Below are 26814 nucleotides of genomic sequence, written 5' to 3'. Positions count from 1 at the left end.
AGTAGTCATTACAAGCCATTTCAGTCATTATTAGTCATCACTGGTCATTACTAGGCATTTTTGTCATTTCTAATCAATTGTAGTCGCCACAAGTTGTCATCAGACATATTGGTCATTTCATAGTCATCACTAGTCATTACAAGTCATTTCAGTCATTGTTATTCATTACTGCTCACTAGTAAGCATTTTTAGTCATTTTAATCAATTGTAATTACAAGCACTCGTTAGACAGATTGGTCATTTCATAGTCATTAGTAGTCATTACAAGTTATTAGTATTCATATTAGTCATTACTACTCATTATTAGTAATTTCTAATCAATTGTGGCCGTTACAAGCCGTCATTAGACATACTGGTCATTTCAGAGTCATTATTAGTCATTAGTAGTCGTTATTAACCTCTACCAATCTCTATTATAACGTTATCATTCACTGTCACTATCAATCATTGTTCATTCTTTCTTCTGTCTTTAATCTGTCTTCGTATGACGTGATGACGCTTCAGCGGATACTCCAGCGGTCAGGTTAACTGAAACAAACTTCGCCATGAGTCTAGAAAGGCTTTCACCTTAAAAAGAAAAAAAAGAAACTAAGTTGAGAAATGCCGTGTACGCAAGGGCACGAGAAGATTTTAGAGGAAAAGTATGGCCACAATGCTCCAACCAAAATTTTATTTTGATGGGTGGTTCTGCTGTCTGCTCGCTCCTATAACTTGGCGCATTCAATTTGCTCGCCACCGAAATCCTGTGCTACACGCCAGTCTTCAAGAAAGCCGTACGGGGAACCTCCAGCCTCGTAAACGGGTAGCGCCATACGTCTACGAGGTAGACGGCGTGCGCTCGCTTCGTCAGTGAGGCCGTGAGAAGCACCTTGCCTTCTTTGGTGCTCAGGGATCCACCATCTCCCTTCCTTGCGAGCGAAGAGACTTGGGGCTACATTTTAAGGCACCATTGTGACTCACCAGATTTCCTTATCAAAGAGCTCCGCACCCACTGCGACATTAAGATCTCCTTCGTGGCACATGCCTCAAGTACGCCTCCAAATACCAGTGATTACGAAGAAAGGCAAGGTGTCATCAACAGTTCTAAATTAGCTTATGTTATCGCTTTTATACAAAGCTTACGCGCCGCGTACTCATTTACAAGTACAGTGCGGCCACATAGGCCAACACAACGCCCACCGTTCTAACACGTCTGGTCATAGCTACGCTCCGACAGTCGCATATGACCACGTCCGCAATACTTGGTTAGACTAAAAGGACATGCTCCCTACAAATCAGAAAAATAAATTGCCGGAGAGCTCATTTCCGGATGATTGTAGATGGTAATGCAACTAGCATTCGAGCAATGTAACGAGACTCCGTATTTCTAAAGTCGCGTTTATGCGAAATCTGTATCGGTCAAGCTGCGATTTCCGATGCTTCGGTTACAGGCGGCGCACTCCGGTATCGTCCCGCTTTGCCATGGCACTCTCTTGCCAAGGTCGCCCAAGAGCACGGCCGTATGACGAAGACTGCACGATCCGAAAGCAGTGACGATGAGGGAATGACGAAGAAGGAATGACGTCGATGGAACGCACAAAGACAATGACGATGACAACGACTTGACGACAATTAGACGACAATTCCTGAATGGTGGCGATGCTATAGCGACAACAGTGTGACAACGACGGCGACGTGAACACAATGGGATGGCGACGAGTGCCTGAATACGATGACATGATGACGATGGTATGACAACGATGTTATGACAAAAGCAATTTAATAGGCTCAGTCTCGCGACGATGGAATTACGAATATGGCATGACAATTAACGGCGGCATAATAACTTTTTAATGACAACAACATGATAAGGATATAATGACGAAAAGGGAACGACGCTGATGGATCGGAAAATGTGGTATAAATTGACGATGGCATTACGATGATGGCATGAGGTTTCTCAGGTGATGAGACTAGAAAACAAATGCGTGAAGACAACGTAATGACGAGTCACATGTCGAAGAATGACGACGGTGAACGAACGGGGCATCACAACGACGGTAAGACAATGATTGCATAATGACGACTCTATATGAGGACAAAGGCGGGACTACGACCACAATACAAAGCCTGTATTATGACGATGGTGTGTCGATGTTGGCATGGCGACGACAGCATCCAGAGAGTCGGATGACTAAGCTGGACTAACAAAGACGGCATCCCGAGGGTGGCGGGACAACAAATGCATGACTACTTTATGACGACGATGATGTGACGACGACGACATGACATGAGTGAAAAATCGAAGAGCGACGAGGATGACAGTCCGTGACAGCAAAAAGATGATGGTATTAGAATGAACACATGTTGACAACTGCATGACGACGAGGAGATGACAACCGTATAACGACAATGGTATGGCGAGTCTATGACGACAATGACGGGACTATGACTGCATTGCGAAGCCTGTATGACAATGTTGGCGTGACGACGACCACATGAAGAGAGCCGGATGACGATGCTGGACTAACAACGACGGAACCCCGACGTTGGTATGACAACGAATGTATGACTACGGTATGACGACGATCATATGACGACGATGGCATGATATGAGTGAGATGTCGAACAGCGACGACGATGACCAACCGTGACAGCAAAAAGATCATGGTATTAGAGTGAACACATGTTGACAACTGCATGACGGCCAGGAGATGACAACAGCATAAGGACAATGATATGACGAGTCTATGACGACAATGACTGAACGACGACTGCATTGCGAAGCCTGTATGACAATGTTGGCGTGACGACGACCGCATGAAGAGAGCCGGATGACGATGCTGGACGAACAACGACGGAACACCGACGTTCGTGTGACAACAAATGCATGACTACGGTATGACGACGATGATATGACGACGACGGCATGACATGAGTGAGATGTCGAACAGCGACGACTTTGAACGATGAACATATATATATATATATATATATATATATATATATATATATATATATATATATATATATATATGCATCTCCAGTAGCGCAGTCTGATACATACGAACGAAGGTTGCATAACCCGATACATCCTGCAGTCGCAAGAAGTATTCTCTGCATTGCGTCCAAGACTGAACTAACTGTCAGGTAAACCAGCCAGCTAGTGTGTGTTCAGAACACGACTGGATACACTGATTTGATGCAAATTGTAATGTTTGATTCTGTATTTTAAGTCTTGGTTGAGCTGTTCGAAGTACTAGGATTAGGACTTTAAAACAACAAGGAAGCTTCATAGCCCCCCTCCCCCATTGTGAGACAGCAACACTGTATATTTAACTCACCCCACCTAAATCAGCTTAGATACTACCCTTATTCGGTCATCGCGACGCGTATAGTCGTGTAGAACACTAATTTGTTTTAGGTGATGTCTCAGCGCACCAGCTCAAAGTTCCAATGCCGTACATGAGATATAAACTTAAGGCAACACTGCGCATAATTGTGGGTCTGCACAAAAGCTTAGGAATAAACCAGCAGGGACGAACTTCCCTGCTGTTTTATAGCATTGCTTTATTCCTAACCAAAATACTGCTATAACGCAGCAGAGACGTTAAGACTAAGTGTCGTAAATGTCTACGTTATTTGAAAAGATTATCCTCTTGAGGTTGCGAACTGAAAGTTAACTACGGCCGATCTTTCGACATAACATTCTTGTCAAGTGCCGCTCAGTGAAGTACGCGTGTAACTACGCCATGATGCATGGGTGGACTTCAAAGACTGTAGGCCTATACAACTGGTTACAATATAAGAATGCTGCGATAACATCTCAGAGCGTGTGAGGTGTACCTGTACTTAACGTTGCGGTTACCCATACCTTTTAATTTTCAGATGCGCAATATTGTGAGAATATTGTCCTTTAATAAAGATTACTTCAGCAATTGTTTACTACGTAACTTCTAACTTATAGGCACACTAACTTCTCAGAATGTGCTCCTGTATTACGCTTTACCTTTCTAAGAGTGTGTATGAGGCAAGTCATGAGACGTGTCCTATCAACATCGTACGCACGCAGCCTGTTCACCTGGCACACTAGCGCCCACAATGCTCGTCGTGCCAGCGGTAAAAGGTTCAGCGCTGCCTGCGCTACGCTTTAGAGCCGGTTTAGTGTCGGTTCACAGTGCGTCTATTAAGCTTTGACATTTCGGCGGGCACACGCACTGTGCCCGTCACATGACCTTCCAACACCGAAGTGCTCACCACGCATGCGCTGCCTTCGATGTCCTGGCCGTACGATGATGTGCTCCAGCAGCGTGAGCGCTTCTCGAGTATCCATGTAGGGATATAATCGGTGTCGCAATAATTGTCGCATTGGTAGAGGATAAGGGTGTACGTTGCAGTCTGTGCGCAACGGTTTTGTTATTCGTCCTCACACGAATATAATCTGGGAAATTGAGTTTTCAACAATACCGGAAAATCAGGTTGAATCAAGAGAGTTGCAAGGATAGTGCATAATATATGACCTAGTAATGTTCAGCTGGTGGCTAATTCTTCGGGGCAGCTATTCCTGGGTGGTGCCTTGTTGCCATGTTTGTGCTGCGGAACAGCTTCTTGTGTGTGTGTGTGCCCTATTCAAATGGAACTCCGCAGGGGCGTCTGCGTCAGCAGGCGTTTGGTGTGTTGCGACACCACGTACCCGAGCACGCGAGGGTTGGACCCTCCCGCGTGTAGCCGTGCGCGGCTTAGCCGTGTCCGGGGAAAGGGGGATCCTGGGGGTTGAGCCGATGCCGGGTGTTCGGACCTTTAAGGCCCCCTGGTGGAGGCAACACGCCTCTTTGGCCGCTGCTTCACGTAGACAGCACCCCCGGACTGACCCACCAGGGGGAAATCGGCAGTCGCCTCTTCCTGTCTCTCTCTTCTTAAGTCTTCGTCTTTATCTCTAACTTTTTTATCTTTCCTGTCTTCTTCTCTGTTCCATTTACTTCCTTCTTCCACGGCGGCAAGCGTTAAATTTGTGTGGCTATCCTACCTTGGGTACACCATATTTGGTTATAGTGACGGCGTACGGCTGGAGTCGTGCAGGCTTGGACACAAGCTCTGCCGCATGCCCTCGTTGGGCTCCGTGGTGGGCGGTCGGCGCTGTTGCCGAACACACACACTTTCCTATGGCAGCTCAAATCTCTGTTGTCCATGATCGGCGTCTGAAAAGATGCCGCACCGAAGAACCATTTCAATTCTCCTTTCGAAGCAACGCTCCATCTTTCCCCAAATACTATGTAGTCCACAGTGAAGGCAACACACCTGTTAGAAAGCTCTCCCCATTCCTGGTAGCCAAATGCCTGAAAGATAATATCGGACCGACATACAAAGCCTCCAAAATGTATAGCGGGGACCTCCTCCTAGAACTGAATAATAAAGATCAAGTAGATAAGCTGTCTGAACATAACAGTATTGGCGAGGCGACAGTGACTGTTTCAGCCCACAGAACACTCAATACAATCAGGGGAGTAATATCTGAAGAAGACTTTATTGGATTAAGCGACGAGGAACTGCTGGAAGGTTTCCAGGAACAAAATGTTACCAAAGTACAGAGAATAGTAATCCGCAGAAACGATCATGAAATCCCCACCAAACACGTTATACTCACCTTCGGAACAAGCGTAATGCCTACCTCACTTGATGCAGGTTATGTTAAAGTCAATGTGAGACAATATATACCAAACCCCTGACGATGTTTCAAGTGCCAAAGGTTTGGACACGCTTCACATGCATGCCGAGGACAAACAACTTGTGCTAAATGTAGCTCCAACGAACACCAATCTGAGAATTGCGCCTGTTCCCCACATTGTGTTAACTGTAAGGGAGATCACCCAGCTTATTCGCGGTACTGTCCTTGCTCGAAAAAAGAAAAAGTCATTGCTCTAACTGTAAAAGAAGAAATTTCGTTCTTTGAAGCCCGAGAGCGGCTATCGTATCTTCCGTGAAGAAGTTATGCCGATGTGACGCAGGCGAGGGCAGCGTCACAGAGGCCTCCGGAGTCCTCCGAGCCCACGCGCAGTGGTGCCGCAGTGACTCCTCCCGCCCCCGTGGTGGAAGCAGTCAGTACTGCTCCAACCTCTTCGACGGCCCTGCAGACACCAGTCCCGCAGGGCCCTAAAATCAAACGAACCCCTAGGCCCGAGGCACGTGTCTCGGTGCCTAACTTTCGGTCCTCCAGCGCCTCAGAGAGAGCGATAGAGGTCGACCCAAAAACCCCGGTGTCATTGACGCCGAAGGACAAGCGCTCTCTCGAGCGCGGTAAGAGGGACAAAATCCCAATAAAAACTCAAAATAAGAAAGCGTTAACCTAAAGGTTATTGCTCATTTCTATTAGCCTTTTTATCCTTGTCACCTATAATCCCACCTGTTAGTTTTCCGTTGTGCCATTTGTGACCTTTCAATTTCAATACGGCTTTTGTTATCCATTGGAATTGTAGAGGGCTTTTACACAACTTAGGTGACATCAAAGACTTGTTAAGTAACTTCTCGCCTGTGGCCTTGCGCTTACAAGAAACAAACTGAGGCGAAAAGGAAAAAAACATTTTAAAAGCCTTTACTGTTGTACGGCAGATCGTACTCAGGCGAACCGGCTTTCGGGTGGTGTAGTTATAGTTCTACAGAGCGGCATTGCGGCTAGAGAAGTTGCCATTATTACTCACTTGGATGCCGTTGCTGTCACGGTTTTAGCACATAAAACCATTACCATTTGTTCAATGTACATTCCACCACATTCACATTTTACTGTAGGAGATCTGGAGTTAGTTTTAAAGCAGCTACCCAAACCTTTTTTAATAGCAGGTGATTTTAACGCTCATAACATATTATGGGGTAGCAAAACAACTGTGAAGCGTTCGAGCAAACGGTTCAAAGAAGGACGTGAAAGTTGCAAGGACGATTCGAAACCGGGCCAAAGCCACCGTGCAATCACACCCAACACTATTTCAAAGGCTTATGAGCTGATTAGACAAGAACGGAGTTTAATCATAGATGAATTGGCAAGGCATGTGAACATCAGTCGCGGTTCGCGTAACACCAAATTTCATCAACATTACGGTTATCGGCTCTTGTGTGTGCGATGGATGCCCAAGATATTGAACCACCGCCAGAAGAACTAGAAGGTTCAGCGCTGCCTTGACTCATCTGATCCGGTATCACAATGAGGGCGATGACTTCCTGTCTGCAACAGAGACCGGGGACGAATCATGGTGCCGCTACTAGCAGCCTGAAAGACGACGGCAAAACTTGCAGTGGAAACAATCGACTTAACCACCGCCAATGAAAGCAAAGGCTGTCATTCCCACCGGTAACGTGTTGACTTTTCTATTTTGATAGTCAAGAGCCATTAGTAAACGAATTTGTTAAACCTGGAGAGACTATCGATCGCTTCCAATACTCTGAAATGCCGCATAGGCTGCATGTCGCAGTCAAGAACAAACGACGTGGAAAATTGAGCAATGGGGTCATGTTGCTCTACGACAATGCCCGTCGCCATGTCACTGATGTGGCTAATACAAGAATGGCAAAGTTCAAGTGAGAAAAGCTGCAACATCCGTCATAAAGCTCAGACTTGTTGCCTTGCGATTCAACATTTGAAGCTTCTGAAAGAACAGCTCAAGGTAACCAGATTCGTGTCGGAAGGTGGCGTAAAACAGTCAGTTACAGTCTTTTTGAAGCAGCAACCCAAGCAGTTTCATGAGACGGGAATCGCGCGACTCGTTAATCAGTGGGACAAACGCCTAAATACTCATGGAGACTACTTTGCTTTCAACATAAATTACCCCGTTTGTCATATATTCGCATTTGCTCACTTTCATTTCACTCGCCCTCGTATATTTTGCAGAACTGCTTTTTATATGTGCTGTCTGTTATGACTATAATTTCATTGCGATTACTCACAATTCACGACCGATGAAAGCTGCTCCTGCGCGATAAATTCTAACCCTGAAAAGCGTCCTTGAGACCTTTCCGTGGTCGTTGTATATGTACAAAGATGTAAACAAGGTTCTTCAATGACAAAGTTTCATTAAAGGAGTTGTCCTCAACGTGTTTATTTCATGGCCTTCACATTTTTCTTATCAGTGACGTGCGCTGCTTTGCTGGTTTCAAACTGATATTGTTCTAAAGTTCGTGTGATATTTTCTTTACTTATTGAACAGACAGAAAACATGGAAGCATTAATATCAGCTATTTCGGGCACAATTCTTGACAGATGCGAGCATGTTCTTTTATGAAAAAATACATATTTTACTTGACAGGGCGTAGCGTTCAAGAATTCGGTTGTAGCATTTTTGGCAACGGCAATGCAGTTATGATTACTGTATTTGATCCCTCGACAAGTTCTACAGCGAGGAGGCCGAGCTGCAACGTGAGCCTCCCCCGGACGAAAGTTCTGGCTACGCCACTGTTCACTATCAAATTCCAATGATGTTATAAGTAGCTTACGTACCACGCTACTTATCAACTCAGAAATCGCTGTAAACCAGTAAACGAGGTCAATGTGCCGGTATCTGTTGGTTTCAGGGGCTGATCACTCCCAATGAAATTGGAGAAAGTACCACCAGTGTACCAGTGGCTCACGGCGACGAGACCGTGGGCTTCTATAATGAGAAATTCAGCCCACGAGAAGGAGCGCTGAAAGCCATTCCGGAAATATCTGACCGCGCCTCGAAAAACCAGATAGGCAAAATGGCTGATGATGCAGAACTGCACTCCCTCCAGTCGGCTGACAGCAAGTGCTTCCAGCTCTCCGGATACGATTCGACGATCGCCATCCAAGTGTCGTTCGGAGATTCAGTGGGAAGCGACGCAGTCAAACCGATCACTGTGAGTATAGGATGTTAACCCCATAGGAAACATCAAAATAATCCAGAGGCAGCCACAGTTTTCGAACCTATATTGCTTATTTATTTTCACCCGGATAAAATGCCTTACTGCGCTCTGCAAAGTTGGTAGTGCATAAAATTATGAGAGAATGAATGTTACATGAAATGCGAGCAATTACCAGGACTTCATTGCTTGCGAATCGTTTGCTTTCCTCATTTACGGCGTAGCAAAATATGAGACCTCATTGAACGCTATTGTTACGGTTGGCACGGAGGCTTTGTATAAAGTGTAACCTTTCAGATGCCTCTTTTCCTTTTGAACGGCCAAAGTGCGCGGAATATTCTTGCTCGTCTGATCGGAATTCCTCTACAGTGCTTGTTTCCATTGCAGGCATTCAGTGAAAGCTCCTACCACGTATGATGATAATGCAGCTACAACGAGCAGACTCGTTTAACTCCGCAGTTGTCGGACGAATTGCTGCCTTGCTGGTTTATTACTGGTGTGCTTATCGCAAAATATCTTATAGTTGCTTGGTAATTATCTACGCAATAGGGCACCCAAACTAAGGGTGCAATTCGACAGTACATAATTTATGCGGTCTCTAACAGCGAGAATAGAACAATTTGCTTCAACGAAAAGCACCATCTGGTCTTTGGTAAAGCGCTGCACCGAAAGAACAGTGCTGGCTTTTTGGTGTGTTGATCAGTCGTCAAGTGCTGCCGGCGAAGCAAAGAGACGCGACAACAACTCCGAAGTGAAGTAAGCTGCATGAATTGAAAATAAAGTTCAGAGACTAATAGCCTTGCAAAAGAAGTATTTTTAGCCGAAAAATAACGAGCAGAAGAGGATAAAGTCTATTGGTAAGTGACACTTCCGATACGCGACTAAGAGCCGTCTTATTCCGAGTGCAGCGCCAAGACACCGTGGGTAAGACAACTCTCAGACACCACCTTGAATTTTCTGCGTTTTATATTCTTGAGGTCAAAGATTTCAAGAAAAATATCTGTTGACCAGTAACTACGCTGTCGGTGTGCTAGGATTAGACGTACTGCATTCGAAAAGAGGCGAACGAATCTATCGACTGAGTTTCCATCACATTGTGAATATAGTTGTGAACCCGACATCACAGGCACCCATAGAATCCGGGACTTCGCAAGAACGTTACGAATTCTACATGATCCGCTATGGTTCAGGCCTCGTCGCTGTTCCGCATAGTCGCACACTTAAGGGTTCGCTGGTTTCGCTTTGGCCATTCAGTTCCTGTAATCAACGTATCACTTTCTGCCAAACAGATGGGACCGGGCTTTTGACAGAGCAATTCACCAATCTAAACTCGTTTAGTCTTGCTTTGATTCCTGCCATTACACTATCTTATTTATGTGTTAAAATCTACAGAGCAAATTATATCTTTTTTTCTGTATCTGCTTGTGTGTGTTAGCATATGTTCCTCGTTTGGGGCAATTGTTTCGTGTTTAATTGGGCTTTGTCATTCGCGCATTTCCCTTTTCTAATCGTATATTGGTTCCGTTTTCAATCCCGAGAAAATATTTTGTTCACCATTCTATTTTGTGTGGCTTAATCATGTTCCGACTTTTGAATGGTCGCCAAAAGGGCCTGCAATGACATGTAAAATAAATAAAAACGTAACAATAAAACACAACAGACGCTAATGACGCAACGGCAGGGCGAAGTCCTAAAAGCATTTTCTTCTGCTGGAACAAAATATGCCTACGTGCGTAATCAAGAAAGGTTATAATGCCTACCTTAAAATTTTTATTACATGGGTATTTTTTCTTTATCTTGAGTAAGATCTTTATTATGTCTGTGTTTATTTATCGTTTTTGCGCACCTTTGCTATTATTACTTATTCCTTTCCACAGACGGGTCTCGTTGTCTGGGATTTTTTTTTTTCAAAATGCTCTGTAGGGGGAACTTTAATTCAGAGCCTTATCCATTGTGTTGATGAAAACAGGATGTTGCTGTGTTGTTTTGAACTGTCAATGAATTTGCATCACTTGGTTTTGCAGGTTATGTCAGAAAGCGAAAGCTTCGTGGGAACTCTGGAGAAAACATTCATTATTGATGGCGACATTGGAAACAACACAGTCGTTACTGTGAGCTGCGCCTCCGGTCAAAGCTGTCCACTCTCGGTGCAGCTTGTTGACCCCGCCGGAAAAAGGTGTCAAAACTGTCGTGAAGATAACACTGACCTCAAAAAAATGCTCACCATACCCAGCCCTGCACAGGTAAGGCTGCATCCTGAGAAACCAGGACTGGGATAATCGTGACATTAGTTTGTTTCGATTGTATTAATTTCTTACCAGCTGGCCCTCATGGCCTGGCGATCATGGCGGTAGCGTGGGCGCAGGCCCCTCTGACAATTCCGCAAGTGTGAAAAGGAAAATCATCTGAGTAAAAGTTACATTGTCCTGGCCCATGTTCAGATACATTTGTTTTAATGTCTGTCTAAAATGGGGCTGCAAGCTTGTTTGGCGCTCTCTCGCAGAGGCGTGTTAAGGTAATTTGTCTCCCCATCGAAAGTCAAACTAATGCGCCCCTCTCGACTCTGGCACCAAATTTATGGGTACCATGTTGAAAAATTCAAACATGACTTTCTGACACATTATTACTAATTGTAACGAAAAAAAACCTACGTTTTCGGGTATCGTTTTTATTAATTCGTCTAGAATTAGCCACAAAACACGACTGACTAAAAAGAAGAAATGAATGTTTTAAAAGTGACAAATCATGGGAAATAGTGCGAGGGGTGGGGCAAAGTAAGAATATCCAAAAACGAAAGGCAAGGAAAATTGGGTATAGCATGGGCCGCATTGATCGGTGGCAGGCAACTATTTTGCATGTAACATGAAATTAATGTATGAAATCTAAAGATTTATTTTTCATTGGATAAGAAAGTTGTACTTACTACTATTCGCGAAAAAAAGAACATCACGTAGGTACTATGCAATGTATAGGAAATATACTATGTGAACTATATTCGTCGAATCAAAGACATGTACTCTACCACGTTTCTGCTATAGTGCTGTCTAAAAGTTCCCGAAAACCCGTCACCGCGAGCAAGGTGTAGCGCCCCACTTTTGCCAGAAATTTCTTAGAAGTGCCACACAGCACAATTACAAACACTGCATGCCTGTCAGAACTCATCTTTGGTGAAATGTCGCCGCGAAGTTTTTGCTGGCACATTATACGCGACCCGATCACTTGACCAAATTCACGGTGCTTCAGTTCTGCGAATTCAGTGCGCATGTGCGCAAGAAGTTGTTGTAAAGACTGAATATGTTTTAGATAAAGGCTCATAATAGAACGTACATGACGTGCACAAGAATACGCCTTTTTAAACCTCGAAATCAAGAAATATTTCGCGGAAGAAAGATGAACACCTGGCAGCTAGTCGTTATTATTACTGGCGCAGACGATCGCAAGTCGGCCCTTTCATTAGCGTTGACGTAATATCGTCGATAGACACGCCGGATATGTAGGTTCAGTACCTGATCAATGATTCTGTGAAGCTTTTTTTGTCGGCGCCAGTTTACCAGACTTGGCGAAAACCTTTTTCGCCGCTTACAGCTGACATGAAAGATGACAGGAAGAAGTGCGGCCTCGCTGCTGCCGGGCAGTCACGTACGTGGGGACATCGGGTCACGTGGTTTAGGTGCGTTTATTGTACTGTTCTGACATGTGACACAGGTAAAAACATCGCACTAAACGTACTGATGCGGATGGGCCGGTTGTCCAACAGGTGCGACCGCCGGGCAGTAGTAAGGAAGCGTTGCGAGCATTCATTTCCCATTGTCAGTTCTTAGTACGAAAAGTCTCTTTCGACATGACACAAATAGCAACAAAAACACAAAAGAAACAGCCGCGACGTGGATTGAAACCATGCACCGCAACGTGAAAATCTGACTTGATCGCGACGCCGCCGCTGAGTCTCGCGTAGATGCTCCTCCACTTGTAATATTAACCAGCGCCTAAAACTGTTCGAGCTTTTAAGCATTGCTGTTGTTGGTTTCGGTGTATGGAACGCCAATTCTTCCGCATTCTACATAGTTTCTGATTTTGCGTCTTATCGATATAGCATTTGCTGCACAACGCCATTTTCGTTGCAATTTCGAGCCCTGAGCCCCACTGGTTCTGATCGCCCTCACAGTGAACTACAGCACGTCGATTCTCCCACTTTATTGATCAGCATCCGATGACTGGAAGGCATCCGAGTATGATGGGCAGCTCTGTATGCATCTTAGCCCCAGTTCACTCAAGGTAGTTTGAAGCGTTGCTGAATGCCGTTGCGGCCGAGCTTTTTACCTTGGGAATCTTCCGCCTCCTTAAAGAGACAAACTGGACTGTACATACTGTTGCGATTCAGGGTCCGAGCGGCCATTAAGGTGCCGTGGCTGGTGATGTGCCAGGTGCCAGGCGATCGAGAGGTGCGGCGTGACGTCCAATCGATGAGAAAAAGGGTTTATTTACAAATTAACGTGATGAGAGTTTACACGTACGAGCACGAGTACGAGCACCAGTACGAGCATGTACAGCTCCCGCCCCCCCCCGCCGCCAAACACTAAAAATCCACTTTTCAGCGCTTTTTATTTCTCCTTTCCATCATTCCGGAAATTCACTGTCCTTCTCGGCTACCCACAATCATCGAACCGTTCGCGGAATCCGCCCATTACGTTGCACCCTTCTGTCAGACTCCGCCTCCAACTTTGCGCGTTCGCCCGCTCCATACGAGGCAACGTCGTGGCAAACTGCAAACTTGATGTCGACGTCGTTTCCACGGAAGTCCTCGGCGTTGGCCCCTTTTATCAATTAGTGGGCCATTCGTGACGGTCCGCTTGTCAGGTTCAGGTAGAGTGATCTTCGCTGTACTCATTGCTTCCACGGAGGGCAGTGGGTTTTGACCGCCTCCAAGTGAGCTCGTTTGTCCGCGCGTCGTAGTCTATGTCGCATCGAGTGTAGTCCAAGCGGGCTACACTCTCACTTTCATAGCTGCGCGCTCGCCTGTGGAGCCTTGTTAGTCGGGGAGGGATGCCGGGCACAGCAGTGCTAAACGCCAATCATAACAACGCGTACGTCCATCATGTGTTCAGACATTTCAGTCTCAAAAATGTGAGGAGCTGTGCGGCGCTTATCAAAGCCAGTTCATTCGACACTGTATTGACACTCCTGGAAGTCGTTTTGCCGTTTCAGCATACGAAAACGCTTTGCGATTGGCAAAAAAATTGCTTTGATATAATGAGTCGGACAGACCAGCGACATAGGAACGTTGACGCATTATCGCGATTCCAAGTTGTGGTAATGCGTAATACTGGCCTCTCAAGACAGCGGCAAGTTGTTGGAACTTTAGGAGAGCACTCAGGAGAGGAAGCTGTGGAATGGCGTCTGTGTTTGGGAGATCATTTCTGCGGAGGCCCGCAAAGTGGAGAGATGTTCATGAAAAGAAACAAGAAGCGACATCCACCCCTATTGTAGCACGAAGGTACAAAGGAAACCAATGCCGTTTTCTCAGAAGCAAAGCTATGCGGTTTAAGAAAACTTCGCCTTCCCCGACCAGGATAAAATTTGCTACAACTCGGAAGCGTTCTTTCTGAGAAACCTCTGTGGATTTATTTTGTAGCTTCGTGCTACAAAAAGAAAGGTGCACGTCAATTTTTATTTTCAGGTGTATGTTTGTGAAAGAACAGATCAAACAATGGTTGCAACGAACACAATCAGGTGGAGATGATGGAATTCAGGAACGCAAGGCCACCAAGGTTTTCTTTGAAATACACGAATACGGGTGTTGTTAATTACGTCAAACCATGTCATGAGCTTCAAGTAATCGAATAAATGTACAAACCCGTCGCAAAGCAGCGGTACTGCTAGAATATTTGACATTTAAAATCTGCTTCTTGATTTGGTCTCGGTCAAGCAGAAGCAGAAGCATGGTGATGTGTATGCGCACATTTGTCGTCACTATGCACCGTGCTTTTGGTAAAACCTTTAACTGTTTACTGTCGTGCATTCCGAAATTGCTCACAAAGGCTTCGCACGATCTTGTTTGACTTAGACGTGCCTTTTTTCAACCTTTCGCTTGTGGCCCATCTGAAACCTTTTTTCCACCATCGCCATTATTGAAGCGGAAACAAGCCACAGCGGCGTCTACTTTTCTTCCCGGTCCGCGTTCAACTGCATATTGCAGTTGGCTAAGCTAGATTACGAATTGTGATGGAACTGAGTGCCAATATTTTCTTTCCTAGCCTATTCTTAAGACTGATCTTTTCTTAAGACTTCAGACTTCACTTTTTGCTTTACATCCGATGGTGGAGTTTTGTGTGTTCGGTAAGTAACATTCTTCAATAGTGCTCATTCATGTTTTGATTATGATCTTACAGCTATCGTGCATCTGTAAGTAGTGTCTTAAGGTTTCTTTTTTTGTACCATTCCTCTAGTATGAGCATCTTGCGGAAATTCAGCACCTGTGAGGTGGAAATTTTGTGCTATTGTGCCGTCGCCGACTTCTGTTTTTCTATTGAATCCACAGGGTTCATTTGTATACTAGAATGTACATCTAAAACGCGAAGCATTCCTCTACCTAGTTGCAGCCAAGGTCAAACGCGAGGCCGTCCGAAGCCACCGAGTTTGTCGCCGATGCGCGCGCTCCTCAATGCCTCTGCTAAATGGCCGCTGTTGGCTCGGCCCCCTCCTCGCTCCACGCGCATGCTCTCTCTCCCACGCGCTCACTCACGCATCGCTAGTGCTTGGTTCCTCCACTGGGCCCTGTGCGGGTTTGCAAGCCACAAGTAGACGGGGCTCGGTTGCGCCAGTTTTGCCGTGTTGCGCGTAGGCCTTCACTTGTAGATACAAAACTGTGCCCTCTAGAAGTATCAAGCGGAAAAGGAACATTAAGTTGCTGCAGAGGTACGCGATGCGTACCAAAGCGGCGAGGCAGGAGGAGGCCAAGCGACGGGCCGACGAGATAAACATGGCCCAGCAGCGGTAGACGAAGCCGAGGGCCGCCGAACGGACTACGGAGGCCAAGCACCGCCGATTGGAAGACCACCACTTGCGGAACGCAGACTCGCTCTTTAGAAATCACTTTGCTGAAAACGAAGTAGGTGCGGCGTGTCAGGTCGGAGAGCACCTCCGGTTCCCATACGACGTCGTCAGGCGGGCCGTGGCCCGCGAAAGTGCGTGGCGGTCCTCAAGCGAGCGTGGCAGGGTGGACGTGAGTGCGTTCACGCTTTGGACAACGCGCACGCGAACAAGGCTCCGCATTGTGTTTGATGGTCATCAAGGATGGTTCCTTCCATAATTCCTTTCTCTGTTCACAATATACAGCGTTTGCAGCTGCCTGAAATAGAACAAATAGAACAAAAAGAAGCAATTTTATTGTGGTTTAGGTAATGATTACAATTATGGGGGTTTTGCATGCCGAAACCACGACCTAATTATGAGGCACGCCGTTGTGTTTACTCCGGATTCACTTTGACCATCCGAGCTTCTTTAAGGTGTCCCGAATGCACCGGACCCGGGCGGCCTTGCATTTCACCCCCCTTCCCTCTCCCTATCAAAATGGGGCCACCGCGGCCGAAATTTCATCCCGCGACCTCGTGTTTAGCAGTGCAACACCACATCCACTAAGCCACCGCGGTGGGTGGTTTAGGTAATGGTGATGTGACTGAACGACTGACTGGCTGCCTGACCAACTAAATGACTGAGTGAGTGACCAACTGAGTTACTGACCGAACGAGCGACTGTGCAACTGATGTATTTATATTTCATTTATTTTATATTTCAAGGCAGGTACCTGGATGCTTCAAGTGAAGAGCTCAAGCGCGGACCGAGTCAAAGTCAGCATCCTGGTCATGTCCGAAGTCAGAGACGCTACAAGTATGCCGGTATTGGCTTCATGTGAAATACCAAAGGGATCGGTTCGCGCACCAGATGAAGCAATCATAGACGTCTCTGTGTCGAAAGGCGATAAAGCTGTCATTGGCGCGAAGGTTATGGCGGTGGTGGTCAACACGCAAGGGCTTTGGTGCCTACCACTGCTTGACAACGGTCTTGGTAAGAGCATCGCTGAAATTATTTGTTCTCGTTAAACTTGGCAAACAGCGCTGCGTATTTTATATATTTATATAGTATGATGCTTGTTCCACAAAAAAAGAAACACAAAAAATCACGCCGACAAGATGCAACGTGGCATTCCATTGTGAAAGGAGGATGTATTGGCTGCAGCTCACCCTTCCCACTACCGCAGCACTCATTTCGATCTGTGCCTCCAATCGGACAACTTCTCTTTCTGCTAACAGGGATGCTCAATGCAGTGGTATTTGAACTAATGTCGCCCAGCTTAATCGAACTATCCGGTGGGTTGTATCACGGAGGCTACCACGGTGGCGTACGTGAAATGTTTTGCGCGCGCTGCGAAAGGTGTATGGGACCTCGGGTACAGAAATGGCGTTTCAGTTTCAGCTACATTTATTCGCGCTCTAGAAATCTTAGTTGTTAAACCTATGCTGCAGCTGTTTTTCTCTCCATGTTCGTGGTGGGTACGTTTGTTTTCCACTGGAGATTTTAGTACTAGGGTGCGGAAATGATCCCCCCCCCCCACCCTTACAGGATGGTGCCCGGGAATGTCCTGCACCGCTCAAGCCTGCTGCAGTCATAAATTGCTGAGGCTCCTGAACTTGTCTCATTGGCGGACACGCTTAGCCGTAGTAAAATCGGCCCGGTACCCCTGTGCCTCACTGCCCGAGTTTCTTCGCACCTGTTTGGCATCCTCATTATGTAGAATGCAGGAAAGCCATTGGCAATAACTGTGTGCTATTCAGATGAATCGAATGGATTAGCGCCGGCATTAGCGTCAATTTCCAGACACCGAGGTCTATTTTGTGTCCCTGCCGGCGGTTGCACCGAAGTCATAAATTGTGCATCGCACCACCACAAGCAGCGCTGTTTTCGTCGACAGAAAAATATTTGCTGTCTACTCTGCCTTTGATAAATTTCTGTACCACAAGCTTGTTTTCCTAGACATGAAACGAGAAGAAAATGGCTACAAGTCTTCTACAATGACTAAATATGCGAAAAGCCGAAACTTAGTTTTTTATGAAGCGCGTAGAGTAGTCCGGCTCGTCTCTGCCTCTTCCCTCTAGACACTCTGCGCCATCTGGCGATGCCACCGTGAAGTTCGCAAAGCCTAATTGCGGAAATGCAGGTATCGAGGTCGGCGTCAGCGATGTTAATTAAACAGTGGCACAAACCGCGGAGCACATGCTCAGTGCTACACTCACCTTAGTTGCAGCATTTTAAACTGCTGCTAAGTGTTTCGCACACAACTACTTGCTAAGCACATCGCTTTAATTACAGCAATATAAATCGATGTCAAAAACAATTGGCATCAACGTAAAATGCATCGCAATGAAGGGTGCCATGTGGATGTCCCCCGGCCCCGACTCCTCCCCCCCCCACCTAAAAAAATACAGAAAGACAATATCGACGCGAGTGTTTCACCACAGAGAACGAGTCAACACGCAGAGGAACCGAATAGGGAAGTTAAACTGGAAGGACGCCACCCGCAGCGGCTCTCGTGAATGTCACATCATGGCGACTAGGTTTAAGCACATCTTTCACACCCACATCCAGTGGCGAGGAGATGCTAATGGTACCGTTACGCGTCCTTTATTGCTCCGTGGTACAGCGTCATTGATTCTATTATTTAGCTAATAATCGCCAAATTAAAAAAATAAAAATTTAATTATGGAGTTTTACGTGTCAAAACCACTTTCTGATTACGAGGCACGCCGTGGTAAAGGACTCCGGAAATTTTGACCACCTGAGGTTCTTTAACGTGCACCTAAATCTAAGTACACGGGTGTTTTTCGCATTTGTCCCCCATCGAAAAGCGGCCGCCCTGGCCGGGCTTCGATCCCGCGTTCTCGTGCTCAGCAGCCGAACACCATAGCCACTGAGCAACCACGGCGGGTAATCGCCAAATTTGGTGCAGCAGTTATCATCAAAAGTTGGCATACGAGACTAGCATAAAGAAATGAAAAATAATTTCTTTGACGTGGTATTCACATGGCTAACGTAACATGTTTTGTTGTTGTTTCTGAGTTGCCGCAGTCCTGCTAATTTTCGGTTATTTACTTTCTCACATCTAATCTAGATGTTTAATTTTTCAACGGTAGGTTGCCACAGAGTATGAAATATGAAGAGTGCACAGGCACAATTTATTTATCGCGGTTTTGCAAAAAATAATTCAAATTGCACTGAACCACATTTTCACAACCACAACCAAAAAACGCTGCTGAGAAGGCTGCTGCTAACACGCGAGAAAAATTAAGAAGTAACACTTGGCTTCAAGACAAAGTAAACCTACTACCTTGCGTGATCAGATCGCTTGGCTTTTCGTGCGCTATACTTAATCTCTGAAACATTTCCACCTATCACAACCGCGATAACGTCAAAAGAAGCATGACTAACCATAGACGTCTGCCAGTAGCTACGCGCCTGCATTTCAGCAAATTTTTCAGGAAACGGTAAAACGGCGGTTGTTAACCCTTCTAGTCCGTTCCATCGACGGTTACTTCGCAGGCCCCGGAAACTTTCGTCAGACTGCCCAGTTTTGGCCGTTGAGAATGTAGCGTTCACGACGGTTGCAAGCTTTAAGACTTGTGCAGAAGCTTCTCGGAGCAGGAATGCGCGTGGGCGACGCGATGGAATCGATGCGGCATACGAGGTGGCAGTTGCCTCAGAGCAGAACTAGCAGCCTGCAAAGGCGTCTCGAAACACCGGGGCAAGAACGAGATGAGATCGACAGATAATCGTTCCATTCCACTTAACCTTTATTGTCTCTTACGCTTAAGTCAGAGCATTGCCGCTATGCCTAAGGTCCCTAGATAAAGTCCCTAGATAAAATCTAGGGACTTCAGCTATACCTACCCGATGCTAGTTCACCTGACGACAACGCTCATTCGAACACAACGAAATGCACAACACTGCCAGGGCTCCAGTAATTAATTAATTAATTAATTAATGGACTCCATCAATTAATTCATTAAAGAAGTAATTACTTATAGGGTCATGGTGCGTCCACTTCATTTCTCACTTTTTTGCACTTCGTTTCTGATCTTTCCTTTTCACAGCAGAATTGACTGTCGTAGCGTTTGCGTCAAAACTTGTTAGAGGAAACGCCGGCGTTGCCACCAATTGCCCACCGTGAACCCGTGGTTACACCTCGCGTATTTATAGAATCTTTGTATTTTTCAGCTTCAATTTCGTTTATTTGACAATAATTAATTTTTATGGATTTCGAAGCAGTCATATAGCTTTTTGAAAACAGCAAGGCAATTAGCCTGGCCGATCACGCGTAATCACCGCGAGACGTTGCATTATTTTTGTAAAATGACTTTGAGACGATTTAAGGCCAAAATGCGCTGTTCAGGCAAGTCCACGCGCCAGCCACAGCGATCATGCCAGCCAATCGCTTATGCTCGCGCCTCCCATAAACACCTCCCGACAGTAGCGCCTCAGTGCTCTCAAAATATTTGTCGGTAAATTGATTCGGACTGTGCTTCACTCGCGCCTAAAGAACCCTTCGGGATGACACAGTTATGCCAGGTTATGCCATGACGTACTAGTCTCTCTTCCCTGACTTGTCGACCCGCCGCGGTTTATTAGTGGCTACCTGCTGGTGGGCTTAGTAGCACGAGCTCGCGGGATGGAATCCCGGCCACGGCAGCCGCATTTCGACGGGTAGAAATACGAAAAGACCCGTCTGTTTAGATTTAGGCGCACGTTAAAGAACCCCGGGTGGTCTAAATTTCCGGAGTCCACCACTACTGCCTGTCTCGTAATCAGATCGGGGTTTTGGCACGTAACACCCCACAATTTAATTTTTTTGCTAAACTTATCGCTTTGGCATTCACAGTGTATTCCATGACCTTGAAGTGCCTATGTATCTGACTCCTTCTGCGACGTTAATACCGAGACTTATCACGGAGGCCACTACGGTGGTGCTGGCGGCATGTATACGCCACGATTGTGTCATTACCGTGGCAGTAACAAACTTGTGATGCTAAATATCCTATATACCTGGGAAGAACCGAAATTGACCTGCTGTTGTTCGGAATAAATAAGTAACCTTGTGCTACAGATGACGTCGCATAACTACAGTATACGAATTTGCTTGCGTGTAAGTGTAGGCGAATGCCGTGTGCGCGTTCACCAGCTCTTGCTCCTAAATTCGCAGATCCCGACGCACGCGATATTGACGGAACCTACAGTAAATACTTCACACAGTTCACGGGTGCGGGACGGTACTCTGTCATTGCTTACATTTACGGAGACAGCAAGACCAGTCACGCGTACCGAAGGAGAGACCCCCGTGGTTCTAGTATGACCGCTTCGAATGGTACCCTACCCGGTGAGTAGGTCATTTGTACGTTTTTTGTACAGTCATTTGTACAATAACGACTAGTGAACTACAGCCAGGCACGTATGTCGTAAATGTGTTTAATCTTGCTTGAAAGGCATTGTTTGCACATTTCTCGCCGACTGAAAGGCGATACTCGGTGCATGCGACGCTGCGGGCGTTTTCCGCGCCACTGGTCAGTGCTGGGCCGATCGCTGCGCAGCCGAACGCAGCGAGGTTTACAAAGCGAAGGCTCCCGCCTTTCAAGGGATACGAGAACGTGTCGACTCGGTGTCTCCAGAGTCGCACCCGGCGTCCGAAAAGTGTCGGCAGGTGCCCGCGGAATGAGCATTGCGTTTCAATTGCTGAGCACTGTGCTTATATGCTTAGAAACTAAGACAATTTGCGCGTGCAAACGAAGGTCGTTAAACTTTTCCATGCCAATACGGAGGGAAAAGTACATGAACCACGGTACGAAGCGCCTGCAACTCATTAGTCTCTAAACCGGTGCTGCTTTAAAGGTGGGACAACCGATGAGCAAGTTGTGTTGGTGTTAGTACAATTTGCCTCTTGTGGTGGTTTTCAAATAAAGGAATACTGTGTTTTACCGATGGCCATTATAAAGAGCCCTTGAAAGCTTTCACCAGAGGTAATAGATAGCGTTTATTGTGGCCAGGTATATCGCTATTCACAAACAACAAGGCCATCAGAAATATGCATTTTTCTAAGGTTTCGAAACGACCATAGGAATAATGCAGCAGCGGTGCAGCGTTCTCATGTGTAAAACAGAGGCACGCAGGACAGAGAACTAGCGAGTAAAGGGCGATCACAAATTAGCGACTAAATGGTATATTCCAGATATCCTCGCTTTGTCTGACATTCAAGCATAAATAGATCAATGATATTGTTTTTATTCTTTGGTTCCTTTGAAAACGTTCCCACTGTTGCAGATCTATCAGATGGTAACGGTAATGTCCGTTTATATGCCTTATTTCTTATGCTTCTACTTTTTGCGTGTTAGCTTTCACGGAATCGCATGCGCTTTCCGCGAACTGGTGCACGTGTTTATTGTAGTCTGTAACTATGTTTTCTGTATATCTGTAGATGGGGTCGAGGATTCTTCAGGCCAAGTGGTCTTTGACCTGGACCTCATGTTAGGCACTGTTTAAGGAGCCAAAGAAATAAAGAAGAAAGCTGACTTTAGTAAAACGCGTAGACCGATGGTGTTGAATGATTGCGAGGGCATGCATTAGCCAACTACACCAAGGGCAAGAGGTGAAGGCTAAGCAATTTGAGCGCATGACAAATTGCTACCCGACAGCCAAACCAGATCCACCATTATACGCCATCAATTAGCTTCAAGGACACCTACCGCCATTTATAAGATCATTTTAAAGTCAGTCACTACAGGCGATACAAATGTCACTTATAGGTACGGTAACTCGCAGTCATGTGATAATAATCAACAGATGTCCAAATGCATCTGTTATATTGAAACGTGCGAGTGGAGTTTGCACGAAGAGGGGAACGAAGCTGGGCTGGCTCGAGCCCGGTGCTGTGGACTCATTTGGCTAAGCGATACCTTTGCATTTGTTGATCTTGTAAGTAAACGCGATACATCGTCACAACTGTGGTGAAAGGCGCGCGGTAGGCCACGTACTATCTAGTGCTAGTTGAGGAACACCGTTTGCCAACGACGCAAGCACAACAGTACTAGCTTTGCCGCTGCCGTCGGCTTGCGGGCGGACTTGGCAACTTTCGCATAATCATATGCATCCTGCGCATTGTCTGGCGATTACATCCGCAGCCTCATACGGCGACATAGACAGCAACCGCTGTGGCCATGTACTCGGTCCGAAGTTCATCTTCCCTCAAGTCCTTTCAAAATTTCCTAGGAACAAGCCTATGTCGCTCCCGACCTCAAATGGTTTTACCAGCCTGTCCATGCGGCATGATTCAGCCTCACTTGTCCGTCCCAGAGCGCCTAAAATTCCGTGAACTCCGAACATTTCCTTTCAAGTTCAAGTTGTATTTTTACCTCGCGATCTGTCTCGTGTTCCTCTCGGTCCCGTTTCTTTATTTTGCTAAAAATCCCTAACACAATTTCAATGTCCTCCTCACTGGCCTATTCTGAAATCAGCTGCAATAATTCCGATTATAGCATTTTCTTGCGTACCTCTAGGCCCAGCTCCTCACCAACAATCAACAATTCGTCCCTCAGCAGTGTCCTGAACTCCATGATTCCTACTTTACTGCCTTGGTCCTGCTCGCTAAACTTACCTAGGGAAACACAACCTAGCTAACAATCAAGAATCTAGCATCCCTACTGTTCTAAACAGAACAACCACATAATGAAGCCTAGAGAGTCAAAGCAAGAACCAAGCACTCACCGCAGACACAGCATCACATCGCAAAGTCCGTGTCACCGTTGTCAGCCAGTTTTAATGATTGGAGTCGGGCATGAATTAGATGGTAGCTGGCCGATGCCGTCGTCTAACTCGTCCACTCTGAGGACATTGTTGAAGTGAGAGACTCGTTCTCATCGAGAACGAAAAATAGGGGTTTATTTACAGTATCTAAACACGGACGTTGCAGTTCGTCAGTCTAGCATGACTGCGAGAGAAAAGCACACGGACGAGCCTCGCAACAGCCCCTCAAATGCACTCTGTCCTCCGTAGGTCCTTCGGTGAGGGGAAACGTTCAACCAGAGTCATCGTAGCCGAGCCACCTTTGAGCGGGATGTCATACACACACACATCCGCACAGGTTTCACTGCCCCCACCAAGGTGAAAGGGAAAATGTTCGACCAGAGTCATCGTAGCCGAGCCGCCTTTGAGCGGGAGGGCTTACACACACACACGTCCGAACAGGTTTCACTGCCCCCACCGAGTTGAGGTGGTCTTCGCAGAACTGGGTCTTGCGTCTTCAAAGGCGCCTGGGACGGTGCCGCCAAATACATTCCCTCGGGAACTCCCCTACTCCCGATAGACCAAGTCGGTGGTCGCGAGTTCACTAACAAAGCCTGGTTCGTCGACCTCGTCTCGGCATTCCGGCGACGAAGAGTTACTGACTCGGTGTATTGTTCTCTTCACACAGTGACACAGTGAGTCGCCGCAGCAGACATCGTGACGCGAAGACGCTGCGAAACAACGGCTTGTCGTCGTTTCAAAGCAAGCCTCCACATTAGGTCTAGTGGCGCCGTTTGCCTAGAGACTGACGGTTGGTTCCTAGAAAACGCCAGCCCCGCTGCTGCAGCTGGCTGAGAAAACTTTGCATGTCGGCACCTCTGCAGGGCCTTCCTAACAGCGTCCAATCATAGGAACAATGACAACGTCACAAGAGTCCCACGAATGCGCCTCCCAGACTTCTTCATACTGTACCGCCTCCTAACTGTGCCTTCAAGGCTGTTGGTATCGATCTCCACTTTCAATTTGCATGATCAAAAAATGCCAGTCGATGGGTAGTCGTCTGTGTCGACCATCTGAAACGCTACGCAGAAACTGCGGCCGTACCTGCAACAACGACCTACCATATGTCGCAGTTTATGCTTCGCCTTATAACGCGACGCCAAGGTCCTGAACGAGTCATCATCAGTGACTGCGGGCGCCAGTTTGCCGCCGACGTCGTTGAGAAGATCGTGCGCCTGTCCACCTGCCAGGGCCACCGTGCCACTCCATATCACCCGCAGGCCAATGGCCTCGTGGAGCGCCCGAACAAGACTCTTGCGAACATGTTATTCATTTATGTCTACTACAAGCACAAGATAACTAAAGCATACAGCAACGCGAAGCACGAGACCACTGAGCACCATCCATGTTATCTGCTTTGCGCTCACTCTCCTCGCATCTGTGTCGACTCGATTTTTCTTTTACGGTAGACGTGGAAATTTCGGTTGGCATTCTAAAACTGGTACAGCGCAACATAGAAAGAAACAAGCCGAGCCGGCAAGATAAAGGAACAGTTCGCTCTGTTCCTTTATCTGCCCAGCTCGGCTTGTTTTCTTCATTTCTATGTTGCGCTGTACCACTTTTAAAATGAAATACCGACTCGCCCATTCACTAACCCTAGTCGGTTGGCGAGACATTGTGCCCAGCAGAAGTCCGTCGCATTGCACGCCCCCGAACTCTGACATCTAAAAAGCGCTCAAAGATCCGTCACGACGCCCGCCATCGGACCGTGTCTTATACTGCTTATACTGGTTCTAGACACCGGTCCGCAAACGTGGTGTGTGTCGAAAGCTCTTTCCCGCTACTCCATTCCATTCGTCGTGGCCGACCACCTCAGTGACGTTAAGTATGTTATCTCCAGCGTCGCAACCAATGGTCGCCGCTCTAGAAAGACACAGCTCACCCATGTCGCCCCCCTTAAGCCATTCTACCGTCGACATTCTGCACGACTCGATCAGCGGGCATCGTTTGCGGACTGGGACGTGAAACGTGCGAGTCTTCTTTGGATGACAAGGACAACGAGGCTGGGCTGGCTCGCGTGCGGCGCTGTGAGCTGATTTTGCTGAGCGATAACCTTGCATTCTTCATCTTGTAGATAGACGCGATCCATCGTCACAATATTATCTGGTGCCTGCGCCCACTCTAGCCCTTGGTTTTAAAACAATCACATTGCTGATAACAGGCTATTGGAGTACTGCCACAACGTAACCCTTAACTGTGCGGTAGATGCATCGAAGGGCATATGCTGATATTATGGCGTTCCATTAATATGCCGCTGCACGCGTGTCAAAATTGTTTACGTATCAACAGCATGTACCTTTCGTTTCGAATCGACGATGGGTAAAGTCAAAATAAAATACACTATACTGATGGGCGACTTCAATGGCAAGGTAGGCAAGACGCAGGCTGAAGACAAGTCAGTGGGGGAATATTGCATATGTTCTAGGAATGGCAGGGGAGAGTTATTAGTAGAGCTTGCCGAACAGAATAGTATGCGGATAATGAATACCTTTTTCCGCAAGCGGGATAGACGAAAGTGGACGTGGAGGAGCCCCAATGGCGAGACTAGAAATCAAATAGACTTTATTCTGTGCGCTAACCCCGGCATCATACAGGATGTGGACGTGCTCGGCAAGGTGCGCTGCAGTGACCATAGGATAGTAAGAACTTGAATTAGCCTAGATTTGAGGAGGGAACGGAAGAAACTGGCACATGAGAAGCCGATCAATGAGTTAGCGGTAAGAGGGAAAATAGAGGAATTCCGGATCAAGCCACAGAACAGGTAGAGGACCTTAGTGGTAAAGCAATGAACGAGAATCTTATGGGCATCAGTATGGAGCGCGCAATAGAAGCCGGTGGTAACTCCGTTAGACAGGATACCAGTAAGCTATCGCAGGAGACGAAAGATCTGATCAAGAAACGCCAATGTATGGAAGCCTCTAACCCTACAGCTAGAATAGAACTGGCAGAACTTTCCATGTTAATCAGCAAGCGTAATACAGCCGTCATAAGGAAGTATAATATGGATAGAATTAAACATGCCCTCAGGAACGGAGGAAGCACAAAAACAGTGAAGAAGAAACTAGCAATAGGTAAGTATCAGATGTATGCATT

At 46.6% G+C, this 26814-nt stretch overlaps 2 protein-coding genes across 2 annotated transcripts in view; both read left to right on the top strand.

Annotated features, from left to right (window-relative positions):
- LOC142558413 (calcium-activated chloride channel regulator 1-like) overlaps positions 1–16940 on the top strand; it is a 33248-nt gene extending 16308 nt beyond the window's left edge. The window contains exons 4-6 of the mRNA XM_075670550.1: positions 8536–8838; positions 10866–11084; positions 16638–16940. Coding sequence (XP_075526665.1) covers positions 8536–8838; positions 10866–11084; positions 16638–16940 — 825 coding nt within the window. The remainder of the gene's footprint in view (positions 1–8535; positions 8839–10865; positions 11085–16637) is intronic.
- A 4161-nt stretch (positions 16941–21101) lies between these two features.
- The window catches only part of LOC142558074 (uncharacterized), a 33555-nt gene continuing 27842 nt past the window's right edge, over positions 21102–26814 (top strand). The window contains exon 1 of the mRNA XM_075670235.1: positions 21102–21265. Coding sequence (XP_075526350.1) covers positions 21238–21265 — 28 coding nt within the window. The 5' untranslated portion in view covers positions 21102–21237. The remainder of the gene's footprint in view (positions 21266–26814) is intronic.

Source organism: Dermacentor variabilis, chromosome 9, assembly GCF_050947875.1.
Source record: "Dermacentor variabilis isolate Ectoservices chromosome 9, ASM5094787v1, whole genome shotgun sequence".
In the NCBI taxonomy this organism is placed as follows: Eukaryota; Metazoa; Arthropoda; class Arachnida; order Ixodida; family Ixodidae; genus Dermacentor; species Dermacentor variabilis.
The sequence above is the reverse complement of the archived record's forward strand: the minus strand, read 5'-3'. Positions and strand labels throughout refer to the sequence as shown.